This window comes from Chironomus tepperi, unplaced genomic scaffold, assembly GCF_022539635.2.
Source record: "Chironomus tepperi strain 1889 unplaced genomic scaffold, CSIRO-AGI_Ctep_v1 contig_483, whole genome shotgun sequence".
In the NCBI taxonomy this organism is placed as follows: domain Eukaryota; kingdom Metazoa; phylum Arthropoda; class Insecta; order Diptera; family Chironomidae; genus Chironomus; species Chironomus tepperi.
Window position 1 is genome coordinate 51 of NW_027226605.1, and position 12,413 is coordinate 12,463.

Here is a 12,413-nt window from a genome sequence, read left to right on the forward strand (position 1 = left end):
ACACAAAATGCATGTGTGTATGTGACATTGATTGATTTTAAATTCGAATTTAAGCAACAATTAAAAATCGATTGCTCAATATTAAATTTGAATTTTTTATTTAATCGAAATATTTTAGTTGATGATTGGACATAGCACGATAGATATCGGACCTAAAAAGTGATTAATTCAATAAAAAAGTGAATTTATTTATTTATTGTGTCACAAATAATTTTTGGATATAAAAAAAATGACAACACAAATCCCAGAAGCTATAATTAGACAGTTACCTGTAAAACGACAACTCCATGGAGGCTTTGATATTGAATATAAGCTGAAATATACAGGCACAGTTGAAACTGATAAACGTACAATGAGTTTTGTCGATAATTTGTGGGGTATTGAAGTGACAGGTGCGATGACAAAAAAAAATCAATGAATGAAAAATTGTTAAATATATTAAATGAAAAATTGCAGGAGGTGCTGATCAATTTGAACCATTGACAATCATTGCTGTACGTCGTGTGGGTCTTGCGAGACGAGCAGGTATTGTTGGGGTTGTGTGACTCAAGGTCGCGATACTCTGTGATTATTTAAAGCAGTGATGGGGAACTTGTTGTGTTTTGTGGAACATGTTGGTGGATTGGCTCGATTAGAACAGCACATGATATGCGGTACATGCCGTTTCCAAGGATTTTTGAGTGTCCCCTACACAACACTGCTTTAAAGTGCTTGGGAGATTCAATATTAGGTTCTGATAAGATCTCATCATGCTATACTCTTAAGAACAACCTTAAGACATCTCAGACCCGAACCTTCGTGTCCCGACCTATTATATACTTTATAAAAAACTGCATCAAATATTCAATAACAACTAACTCTTCATAGGCATACGTGTTGGTGATTATATCGTAAGAATTAATGACACACCTGCTGACGGTTTAACATTATTGGAGGCACAATTGGAAATTCAAGAGTCCGGAAGGCATTTGAAGCTTTTCGTTAAGGGGTAAGTTTTAAACATTTGATTATGTCTGTGATGTCACATACGTATTTCTATTTTTTTGAAATGGGTTGATTCACTGAAGTGGTTTATTCAATTGTTGGATGTATAATAAGATCTTTTTTGAGTTTTTAAGGTTAGGTTCATAGAGATTGAAGATTTGTGTTCTATTTTGATCAGGTTTTGTGATATAGGAACAGTCCAGATGTCGAAGTCGACTTGAGATCGTTCCGGTTCTCAAAAACGGATTAAAATGTGAATTTAATTTTGTCAGCTGACACTTGTGAAGTATAACATTTCAATCAAATTTCTATCGGTTCTTAGCTAATTCTGGTGGACTAACTTTGACTTTTCTGATCGACATAAATGAAGAAGGCTCCGCCACAGAATTTTTAGGGTTCGTTAAACCTCTTTAAGCCTCCATGAGCCTTCTTGACTTGTGTCGCTCGGGTTTAACATCTGAAATATGCTTTAAAATCAATTCAAGAAGCTTATTTGAATTTAAACATAAGTTTATGTGTGCATATGGAGGAATGAAGGGCAACCATAAGAAAATTCTGTTGCCAAGTGTCAGAAACATCTTCGTACCCAGCCGTGGCACCAAAAATTAAACTCTAATTACAGAAAATTCTTCACAAAATCAATTTCTAATTCTTCCTTAAAAATCATGATCCAAATATTAATGAGGACCAATAAAATTATATTTAAATATGCTCCATTGTAGTAAATCCACCCCACCGCTAAAAACAATCTTCAATGCCGTCTCATTTCAACCATGAAATTGAAGTTCGAGATCGAAAAAAATTCAACAATTGAATAACTTTTTCATTTTATTCATTCTATCTATTGCTGAATATTTTTGCATTTTTTTTATATATCCTCATCTCCCTTTCTCATTCGCAGCGATGAAGACAATGACAGTGACGACGAAAATGTTTGTGATTTTTATTTTAAGCCACGTAAGTTTCACAAAATCAAAATTGTGCAATTGTTTTGCTTTTTTTTTTTCGTTCGTCGAGAAATTCCTTTGATTTTTTTTTTAAAGAATTCGAGATGTTTGTCTCAATTGAATGACAGTAGGAATGATAACAATGTAGATTGATGAGTCAATTTTGCATCTTGAGGTGATGAAAATTTTCGAGATTGTTTCTTCAATCAGCTGGCTGTGATACGTGACGAGTTGATGATGTCATGATTGTAGATATTGTTATGTAGTTTATATTGGAGAGATAGGCTTTAAGATGGGGCAGGTACTGTGGCTATTGTTGGAATAGGATACCTTTAGTGGTCTAAAAATGTATATAGAAGTTCATGGAAGTTCCGTAGTATCGGGGATGCAGAAAATGTATGATTTATGTATGACACTTTGCCATATAGTCAAGTAGCACCCAATAGCTAAGTAGTAAGTGCATGTAACCGAAAACCGACGGATGGGTTTGAGTCCCACCGGGAATCCTAAATTCGGAACTAAACCTTTTGTGTTAGATCATAATGACTTGTCCTACATGACCATGAGATGCAAATGCCGTCAACTTTGTCGGAAACTAATTTGTTTTCCTAAAGTCAGAGCTCAAAGTCGACATGAATTTTATATGAAGTCGTGACGAGTCGACTTTTTCATACAAAATCCGTAACGACTTCGAGCTCTGACTGAAACATTTCAATTAATCTCAAAGCTTCAAAGCTTAGTTTCAATTTCAATTAAATAATTATGATTAAAATCCCTTCAGGAGTGCTATTGGCTCATTACGTAACGTTCTTAGGACGCAGGGTTGGGACTGATCGAGATTTTGTTATGTCTCAAAGAATGGATATATTTTGTTAATCAGGAGATTAGTAAGGGCTAGGATTCAAGAAATAGCTTTTCCCGTAACCAGGGTTGTTAAAAAAACAAAATCTGGTGTTTTTATAAATTCGTCACATGTAAAATTGTGTGGAAAATGTGTGGAAAATGTGTGAATTTTCACATATATTTACACATATCCCCACAATTTTCCTTGTGCACACATGAAATATGTGACATATGTGTACACATTCTGTAAAACAGGATATGTTTTAACAACCCTGCCCGTAACATATGAACGAACCTTTATCACGTTGTATTCCGTTTGGGATCATTTTTGTAGCATGTAACGCAAAAAATAGGAATCTTCAACCTCCTACCCGTAATAGAAATTGCTCAAAAAATCAACAAAATGTATGTGAAGCCTCAGAACCTCCTTTCCCCCTATTGCTTCACTCCACATACGAACGACTCAGATTGAGCTTTAAATCCTTCCCCTCCTTTTTCAAATATCCAACAAGTCCCTGTAGACAGCTTTATATTTCATACCTTTCCCGTCTCATTAAATTTCCTTTAAAAAATTAACAACATTTTCATCCAGTCGCAGTCTCTTTATAAACTTTTTCCATCAACTCCTTTTCCTTCTCCATTTTCTTCATTTATGACCTTAAACTGAAACTTATTTAACTTAAATGAGGAAATTAAAAAATTGTCTCTTTCGATATTTTTCTCGTCCTCGGCTTCCTTGCAAACTCGACATTAGCAAAAAAAAATCTGTTTTAAATTTGAAAAAAGTCGACTAGAAGGAAGAGACAGAAAATTTCATTAGTCACTTCCTCATCTTGTGCCTTTCAGCTTTACGATTAACCCCCAAAAGAGAGATTGCATAAAATATGAATTGAAGCTAAATTTGAAATTTCCTTCGTTTTCCTGTAGGAGATTCATGAACAATTTTATTTTTTTTTTTTGTATGCGCGAGAAGAAGAAGAAGCAACAAAAAAAAAATCCAATTTTCCATGCCTGAAAATCTAATTTTTAACATTTTTTTCTTCTCCTATTTATTTTTTCATTGCTGCTGTTCTGGCTACAGTTTCTGCAAGGGATCTAGATCTGTTGGAATGGGAGCGTCGACGAAAGAAGAAGCGTGAAGTAAGAACAATAATTTGCAAATAAGTGAAAAATTTTTCTTATGTTTTGCTAATTTTTATTCCATAGTTGAACATGTTGCTGTACCAAGGCTTTCCATGGAACGATCGAAAACGTATAATTTACAAGTAAACAAGAATATTCTTTTATTTTTCATTTCACGATTCACACTAAGGAGCAAAATATATTGAAATAATTTGCATTTATTTGAGGTCAAATGCGAAGCTATTGACCATCTGTTTATCTTTCTGATTTTCTTTTTGCCTCTTCGAATGATATACTGTTGGTCAATAGCTTTGATTTCAGATTGTGGTTGGGTTTAAGCTGATTTTTGAGTAGCACGTGGAAAAACACGTGTTAGGTTGATTTATTTGTGATTTTTTCTTAGTAATTAACAGATTTATAAATTATTTTGAATTTTAATAGACTTTTGCTGTCTTTTTGAACCAATATAAGCTAAATTAGTGACATAAAAAGCTTTTAAATCGATAAAAATTTCAAAAATCTTTTCGAGGTGGAGAAAAATTTTAATTTGTGATTTTTGAAATTTACTAAACCGTTAAATCAACTATTTTATAATACTTATTTAAAAGTTAAATTGAATCTGAACGTTTTGACATATTTTTTAGTTTGAAACAATTTTAAACAGTTAATATCAGGCTAATCTAATTGAATCAATGGTGGACAACCTGTGTGCAACTATACATTTTTGAAAATTTCATGAATTGCATTCAATGTTCGGCTTTGATCAAGGCTACCAACAAGATGTGCCGCAAAAAACAAAAGGCTGTCCACCACTAGTTCAAATGCTAAAATTAAGTTACAGAAATGTTACTTTAATCACAAGAAGCTCCTTAAAAGTTAACATTTCCATCATAAAACCACAAATGCACTTTACATCCATTCGATAATTCATTTCCATTTCTCACTTCAGAGAATCAAATTGCTACCTAGTACCAAGTACAGTTCTTATCAGACATGAGAGAGAAATTTGTATGAAAGCAACAAAAGAGGAATATTTAAAGAATTTACGCGAATTGGCAGCCGAAAAAGAAGAGCGAGAGCGTTTAAAGAAGATGGAGGAAGAAGAATCAACAGAGGAATTTGAGGCACTCGCGAGAGAATCAACACAGCAGCAGCAAGAAAGTTTACAAGAGGAATTTAGCGAAATAATTAAGACAACATCAAGTGCTGAATAAAATGAATTGTAAATTTTGTTATATTTGTCAGAATTTACACCTCAATGGAATGTCTAAAATCTGATGAATTGCTTTAATTTTTTATGGAAAAAATTAACTTTATGATTATATTTAATGAAGATGAAGAATTTAGAGAAGAAGACAAAAAAGTTTCAATTAATATACAAAATAGCTTTAAGGTTTAATCTTATCTAAAATACTTTCGAAAGTATTTCGTCCCAGGAAGTTTAAGATTTATCAATGATACTGCAAAATGATATTCATAATTATGTACAGTAATTATATTTTATTCAAAATGAAATAAAAGTTCAAAGTAAATTTTAGAATTTATTTAGTTCAATAAACTTTTATGAATGTTTGCGGAAGCCACAAAATTATTCAAAATTCAAAAAGTTTTGATTCATAACATTTTTTGTGGTTTTTCTAGATACTAAATGGAATTTCAGAATGTTTCGAATGTGTGGGAGACCACAGAAATGTAATTGATTAAAGTGTATCAAAAAGCATTGAAATATGAATGCAAATGATGACTTTTGGGATTATTTGAAAATATTATGTAGGAATTTAGATTAATTGAATTTAGATCATACTAACTTTACACATATTATGGTCAACAGCTATCCACATGTTATGAAATATTAAATATTTAGTATTGCTAGACGACTAAGATAACACTCTACATAATAGATTTGTAAGAATTTAATCATCATCTTGACCGTGAATATGGAGACAAATCACTTGTTAACCAGAACAGACAAGGAAATCGCTCATAAAGATGCTCACAAAATTGAATAAACTGAACTATTTTGATTGAGTGTACTCATGAGCACGTTCATTTAGGTGAGTATTCTCATTGATTGGTAAAATAACTTGTCAAAGTCTAGTTATCTCTGTTACATTTGCAGCAGAATTTCTCGAATTCTCGGATTTTATGTTCATTTTCAAAGATTCATTTAATTAAAGCAACTTAAAAGTTGTGTTATAAATTTCCATATTTAAATTAATTTTGCAGAATTTACACAATAATGAAGTTTAGTTAGCAGTTGACGAGTTTTCGAAACCGAAATCAAAACTAACATCGCGACCGAGGGTGTTCTACTAAACTACAGGGGTGTCCTTCGAAGTCTTGATCTCGAAAAATCTCGAGACTAGAAAGTCTTTGACTCTATCTCAAAAATCCTTAATTCATGAATGCACATACATATGACGACAGACAGAGTCACATACAGGTGAATAGAAACCCTTGTATTATAGCGGATCTCGCAAGAGACAACCTGCATAAAAGGCTACAAGCAAAAGGCTTATAGGTAAATGACACAACACTGGTTTTGCTAATTCTACCTCGAAATGTTAAAAATTAGGTTCAAAAATTATAAACTTAAATTTTGATTGCATTTGGAAGCAATTGGATTTAATAAATCTTATTTATAAATATTACAAAATTGAAAAAAATATTTTGAATGAGACTTGATGTCTGCTCAAAGAGTTCTCGAAACACAAAAAGTATAGAAATGGTGAAATAAAGTCTTCGTACAAGGGTGATTACAGCGAGGGATCAGATTTAACTAATTCTGATGTCAAAGACACACTGACCTCAAGACACTATTTTTCGTGTTTTTCATGATGTGAAACCATGACCCAATCCTTCTTGGGTTTATTTTCAAGTTTTATCACGATTCTTATAGCATCTTATTAAATTCTTATAAATCACGTTTTCCAGCACAATTAATTAATTTTCTGTAACTAATTTATAAAATTCTCTTAAAATAATTAATATCTTCAACTTTATCCGAATTTCCTGGTTGACTTACTCCTTCCTCATTTATCTTATCGTCGTATTAAACCTTTTCACCCGATAATCTCGGTCGTAGCCGAAAGCAGTCAAAATATTTTGGTTTCACTCCTAAATCACATCTCATGTCTCGTCTAGAATGAAAAATCCATTTAATTACATCAATTACTTGAAATTTAAGATTAATTAAAAATATTTTCCGAACCAATTTTTTTCTCTCCACAACAATTATAGCATGGAATAAGGCACGATATCTTTATTTTTATGTACTGAACAAATCAATTTTTCATTTTCTTTTCATAGACTCTTTTTCTTAAACAATAAACGATTCGACTGAATTGGAGCTAAATATTGCCGTTTTGTTATTTTGTTTCAGTCACGAGTAAAAGAAGGAACGAAAAGAAATTTTGAGCATAGCAAATAACTCACGCTAATCACTCAATCAATTATTTCTCATTTCTCGTTCTCTTATTCTCGACTTTTTATTTGCTCGCTTTTTTGGTTGTGCACATTTCAAAAATAAAGCAAGTAATCAGTTATTTAAAACAACGAAGGAACGAGATAAGGAAGAAGAAGAAAAATTGCATGACTGTATCTTGTCTTGTGCTGTTGTATTTGTGCATCGAATTTTCACGAATTTAAATGTTTCATTCTACCCAATGGTGGCGGAGAGAAAATTTAAGGGCCTTATACTTAGAACTAAGGGCCTTATACTTAGAACAAACGTAGAACTCAAGTACTAAATTTATAGAACAAATCATTTGAATTTTTGAAAACCGTTTTTTGATTAAATGAAAGTAATAAGTTAAGGCCGTTTTTCCAATTGTAATAGTTCCAATCAAAATAAAATCTACTCATTTAGTCGTCACTGTTGTGAAATTCATAAAAGAAATAAATTTGCGTCATGAAATAACTAAAGATAATTATCTACAAAATAACGGTCAAAAATAATTTAAATGTTTGATGTAAATTTGTAAAAAATTTCTCTTCAAAAATTTTTTTTGTAACGTTGCCTTTTCTATCCGCCACCATTGGCATTCTACTTGATTTTACCCAGTTTTAAGAAAATTGCATTTACTGCAGGGAAATTTAATCGATGTGCGTGTTTTTGTCAATGCTGAAATTTTGTTGGACGTAATGTCTTTAGGCTATAGACTGTCATGAAAGTTGCATCTCATGAAAGATCTTAAATGCAGTAATGTATTGGAGAAAAGTGACAACTAGACTCAAATATTATCACAGAATTGGGTCAAAGATAGATGGCATGCTAACTTCAAGTCATTTTTGTGTGTTGTCGACAACACGGTGACTTAATGGTATCTTTACGAATACATTGCCCGAGCGATACATATGTATGATTCTCTCTTTTATTAATACCAAATGGAAGCCGTCTATTTTGTCAGCCATATGGATTGCGGTGGCTCCTTTATTTTTGACGCTCAGAATGTCTGTCCCAAATTCTGCTGATTCACAAAATCCATGTTTTTCTCGAAGCCCCTAAAAACCAGAGCTTGAAGTCGACTCAAAGTTTATATGGATTTTAATAGAGTTTAGTCGACATTTTAAAACAAAATCCGAGTCAATTCCGAGCTCTTTTAAAATCACCACCATGGCTACGTTCCTGACAAATTTTTGACTGTGAGCAATAACAAGTTTGAGAAACACGACGGATACAATGTGATGAACCGTATATTTCCTTGTAAAAATGAATTAAAATTAGTTTAATGTTTAATAGCAATATAGTAGTGCCCTAACGAATACGTTCCCTAACAGGCAAAGAGATCGCTGCACTTAGTGGTATTTCTGTGTCAAAAAAGCATATGCTGTGTCTGTTAGGGGCTGTATTGTTCGGTTGAGATTTGTTGTCGATATTTTCAGAATTATTGTCTTGATCACTTCTGAAAGAATCGACAATAATGCTCAAAAATTAACATTCAATTCCTTTAAAGTTCATAGGTTGACTCCTTGATTGACTAGATATCAACAATAAAATGCGTTCCCAAAAAACCCTCATCAGCTTGTCTTTCAAACAAGTAAATTCATCAATTTTACAATTTGCTGTTGCAGAGTTTTCAACAAAATAGAATTAAAGTTTCAACAATAGATTCAATTAGTCAGTCAATTAAACTATATCAGAACGAGTGTGTGTTCATCTCTAAAGCTATATACTTTTTTTTTTTGCATTCATACGAAAAAAAAGAGAACAAAAAAGAAAAGAAATTCTAGTAAAAAAAAGAAACTTTTTAATAATTTTTAACCCTTGTGTATAGTTACAACTTGTTTTACTGTGGTATTTACGTTAAAAATCGACAGACAGACATAAAACAAGTAAAAAAAGGTGAAAAACTTTAATAACAAATAAATTCATAAAAAATCCCATCCTTATTGTGGCAGGTGCGTGCTCATAATTTTTCATTTCCCATTCCAATTTAAGAATGCTAAAAAAAAGAGAAAATTTTTGATTGAACAAAGAAGGAAGAACAAAAACTTTTGCTGCTTCTTCAAGTTGTTCCTTCTATCTATTTATTAATCAACGAGAATATTGAATGAAAGACGAGCTAAATTTACATAACAGATTAAAAAAAAGAAAGAAAGTTTCTCGTAGTTTCTCGCCGAGCAGAGGAACCGACAAAAAAAAGATTTTCATGTTCTGATGTCATATTGTCTGCCGCATCAATCAAATATATTTTCTAACTCAATTGCTTTTTATTATTTTTTGGGAACGGATGATAAAAAAAATTGATTAATTCTGTTTGGGTTTAGTGGAAATTGTTGCGTATACAGCAAGAAGAATCCTCGTAGACATTTTCATTTAATTTCCAATTTTGGATGATAAATTGTTGTGTTTATGTTTTGATGTGCCCTCCTTTTTTATGCCATATTTTGAAGATCAAGTTAAGCTTTCGTGTTTTGAATATTCATAAAATAAAAAAAGTTTTTGTTGAATTAGGAAGGAAAAGGGTGTTTGGTTGCTTACATTTTTGTGAGAAATAATTCAGATTTGTGGGTAATTCATGCTGAATGAGTTAGACTTATTCTAATTTAGTTCAACTTTTTTCGGTATAATTTATTTTAGTCAAGGCTCAGACACTTATCTTGAGATTAGGAAAATTATGGAATTTTTTAATTTAGAATTCTGGCCAAGGCCGGCATGACTCAGAGTTGTGTTTGAATTATATTTGATTCCGACAATATGCCAGAGTCACGTCAATCTGCTTTCGAATTTCAGATCTATTAACCGTTATGCTATTCGGGTATGATTTGATTTTATTAGAATCTAAAGATTCAAAAGGATTGTCTAAATTCAGAATCATTTTAAACACGAAGTTGACAGGATTCTAGTAGAGGCGTCTTTTTGAATTATTGGAGCCTAGCATTTCAAAATCCTGACAACTAAGGTTGACTATCGAATTTTGAAATCTAAACCAGAAAATGAATCAATTTTAGCTTGTAAAAGTCAAGTAAAAGTATTCAAATGGACACTGAAAAATTAGATTATTGAATATAAAATGCTGAAACTCTGAAAAAAAATTCTGCAAATTCTTACTAAATAACTTACTGAAATTTTGAATATCAAAGAAATAAGAATAAGTTTTAAGTTTTAGGATAAACTCGAGTGGTACAAGTGAAAAAGGCTCCATTACGGAGCTTTCAAGACTCCGCTAAATTTTTATTAATACCAACTGGAGTCCGTCCCATTTTTCATCTGTGTCGCTCGGTAAAGTAGTTCCTTACACTGGGATAAGTAAACTATTGTTGTCATCACTTTATGTTGCTAGAATAGCCAAAAGAAGTGTTTTTGCACTTAACGAAGATCCGAAGTCACTTTGATCCTGATTTAGTAAATATTCGAAAATTCCCTTAACCTTAACTTGACCTTAACTATAGAAAATAGAAGAAAAAGTAATCAAGTTCAAAACAAGTGGTCAGATTCGTAGATTAAGTGGTTATTGACCCACCTTGAAGGGCAACTAAGAAAATGTTAGTCAAAATCACGCAGAAAATGCGCCATAACCTCTTAAATCTTTTAATTTTTCACACATTTCCTTTCCATTTTTACTCTTTCATAAACAATTTATCAAAAAAATGAAATAAAATATACGAGAACTATCATGTTTTAAAAAGCATCATGAAAGATTTCTGTCGGAAAAAATTTCAGCAATGAAAAACTTTTCCTTTCAAAACTTTTTATTATTTTTTTTTGTTCCTCTCATTCTATTGTTTTGTTAAGGTGCACTTCTGCCTTCATGTAAATAAAATTGAATGAGAAAAGCTGTTGATAGTTTGATGGAAACTATTTTATTTTTTGTGTATGCTCATGTCTCGTTGGAAGTTAAATTGTTTGCATTTCATTTAATAATTTTTATTACTTTATGCTTTATCATTATGATGAGTTGAGATGAATTAACAAATAAAAAATAGTTGTGTAAATTAAATGCAATAAAATTAGCACTTGTGTCTAATGTAATTAGGAAATGTGAACTAACACAAACATGCTTAATTGCATAAAACAAATGAAATTTGTGTGTGGATATTTATAACAAAATAAATTCACTGATTTAATTTTGCTGTATTTTTAGATTATTGTTTAATTGTTTAAAATAGATTTAATTAGTTTTTTTGTTCTTGTTCTGATGAAAAATGCGTTGTTGAATGCACATTTGCTAATTCTAGATTACAGACTATGTAATTTGTGATAATCTATTGCTATACATATGGAAGAGAGTTTAAAATCTTAATTTTAATCATTTTCACTATTTTTGAACAAAAGTTTTGACCTTAAAATCCTAAAGTCATATTAATTAATTTGATTTTTCTCAACAATTTTATATACTAATTTAGTTTCTTGAATGTTTTTGTTTTAATGCCTTTAAAAATTGAGAAGATGGAAAAGTTAAATATAAATTATTGTAGCTCGTACCTGGGTAATTAATGACTAAATATATTCACAGTACATCTGAGCCCTAGAAGTTTTTTGTGGCATATCTTACTTACTTACTGGAACCATGCTCCGACTTGGAGCGTAGGTTACTACAAAAGGCATTCCATCTGACTCTGTTGCTGGTTGTATTAATAGTCAGTTTTGACATCTAACTGGCATTTCTTGATGTAATTGCATGTAATTTCCTAAGAATTCTGGAAAACCTAGTTCAACAACTAATTCATATGGAACATTTTGGTTGAATGGGGCAGAAGAAATTTATTAATTTAGCTTGGATATCACTTTTATAGATGTGGTTTATAGAGACACATAAGTCCCGAAGAGTTGGATGTATACGACCAATTCTAAGGAAAACTCGTCAGAAAACGCACAATTGACCAAAAAATTCACAATTGATAAAAAGCGTTCAATATTCTCTCATTTCCTTTGTTCCTACTCACAAAATCCTATCGAAAAATGTTCATTGTACACTTATATTCTTCTTTAGGTCACTCAAAGCATTCAGCCTATACTTACATTGTATACCATTTTAATTTTCAATTTTAGAAGCAAAAGTAGCAGTCAAAAAA

At 31.4% G+C, this 12,413-nt stretch overlaps 1 protein-coding gene across 1 annotated transcript; it reads left to right on the top strand.

Annotated features, from left to right (window-relative positions):
* The first annotated feature begins 229 nt into the window (after positions 1-229).
* Positions 230-5,110, top strand: LOC139099716 (uncharacterized). The gene is made up of 7 exons (XM_070652224.1): positions 230-392; positions 457-525; positions 868-988; positions 1,886-1,941; positions 3,856-3,914; positions 3,981-4,039; positions 4,846-5,110. Exons 1-7 carry the CDS (start codon positions 230-232, stop codon positions 5,108-5,110), a joined length of 792 nt encoding a protein of 263 aa, XP_070508325.1.
* The last annotated feature ends 7,303 nt before the right edge of the window (positions 5,111-12,413 follow it).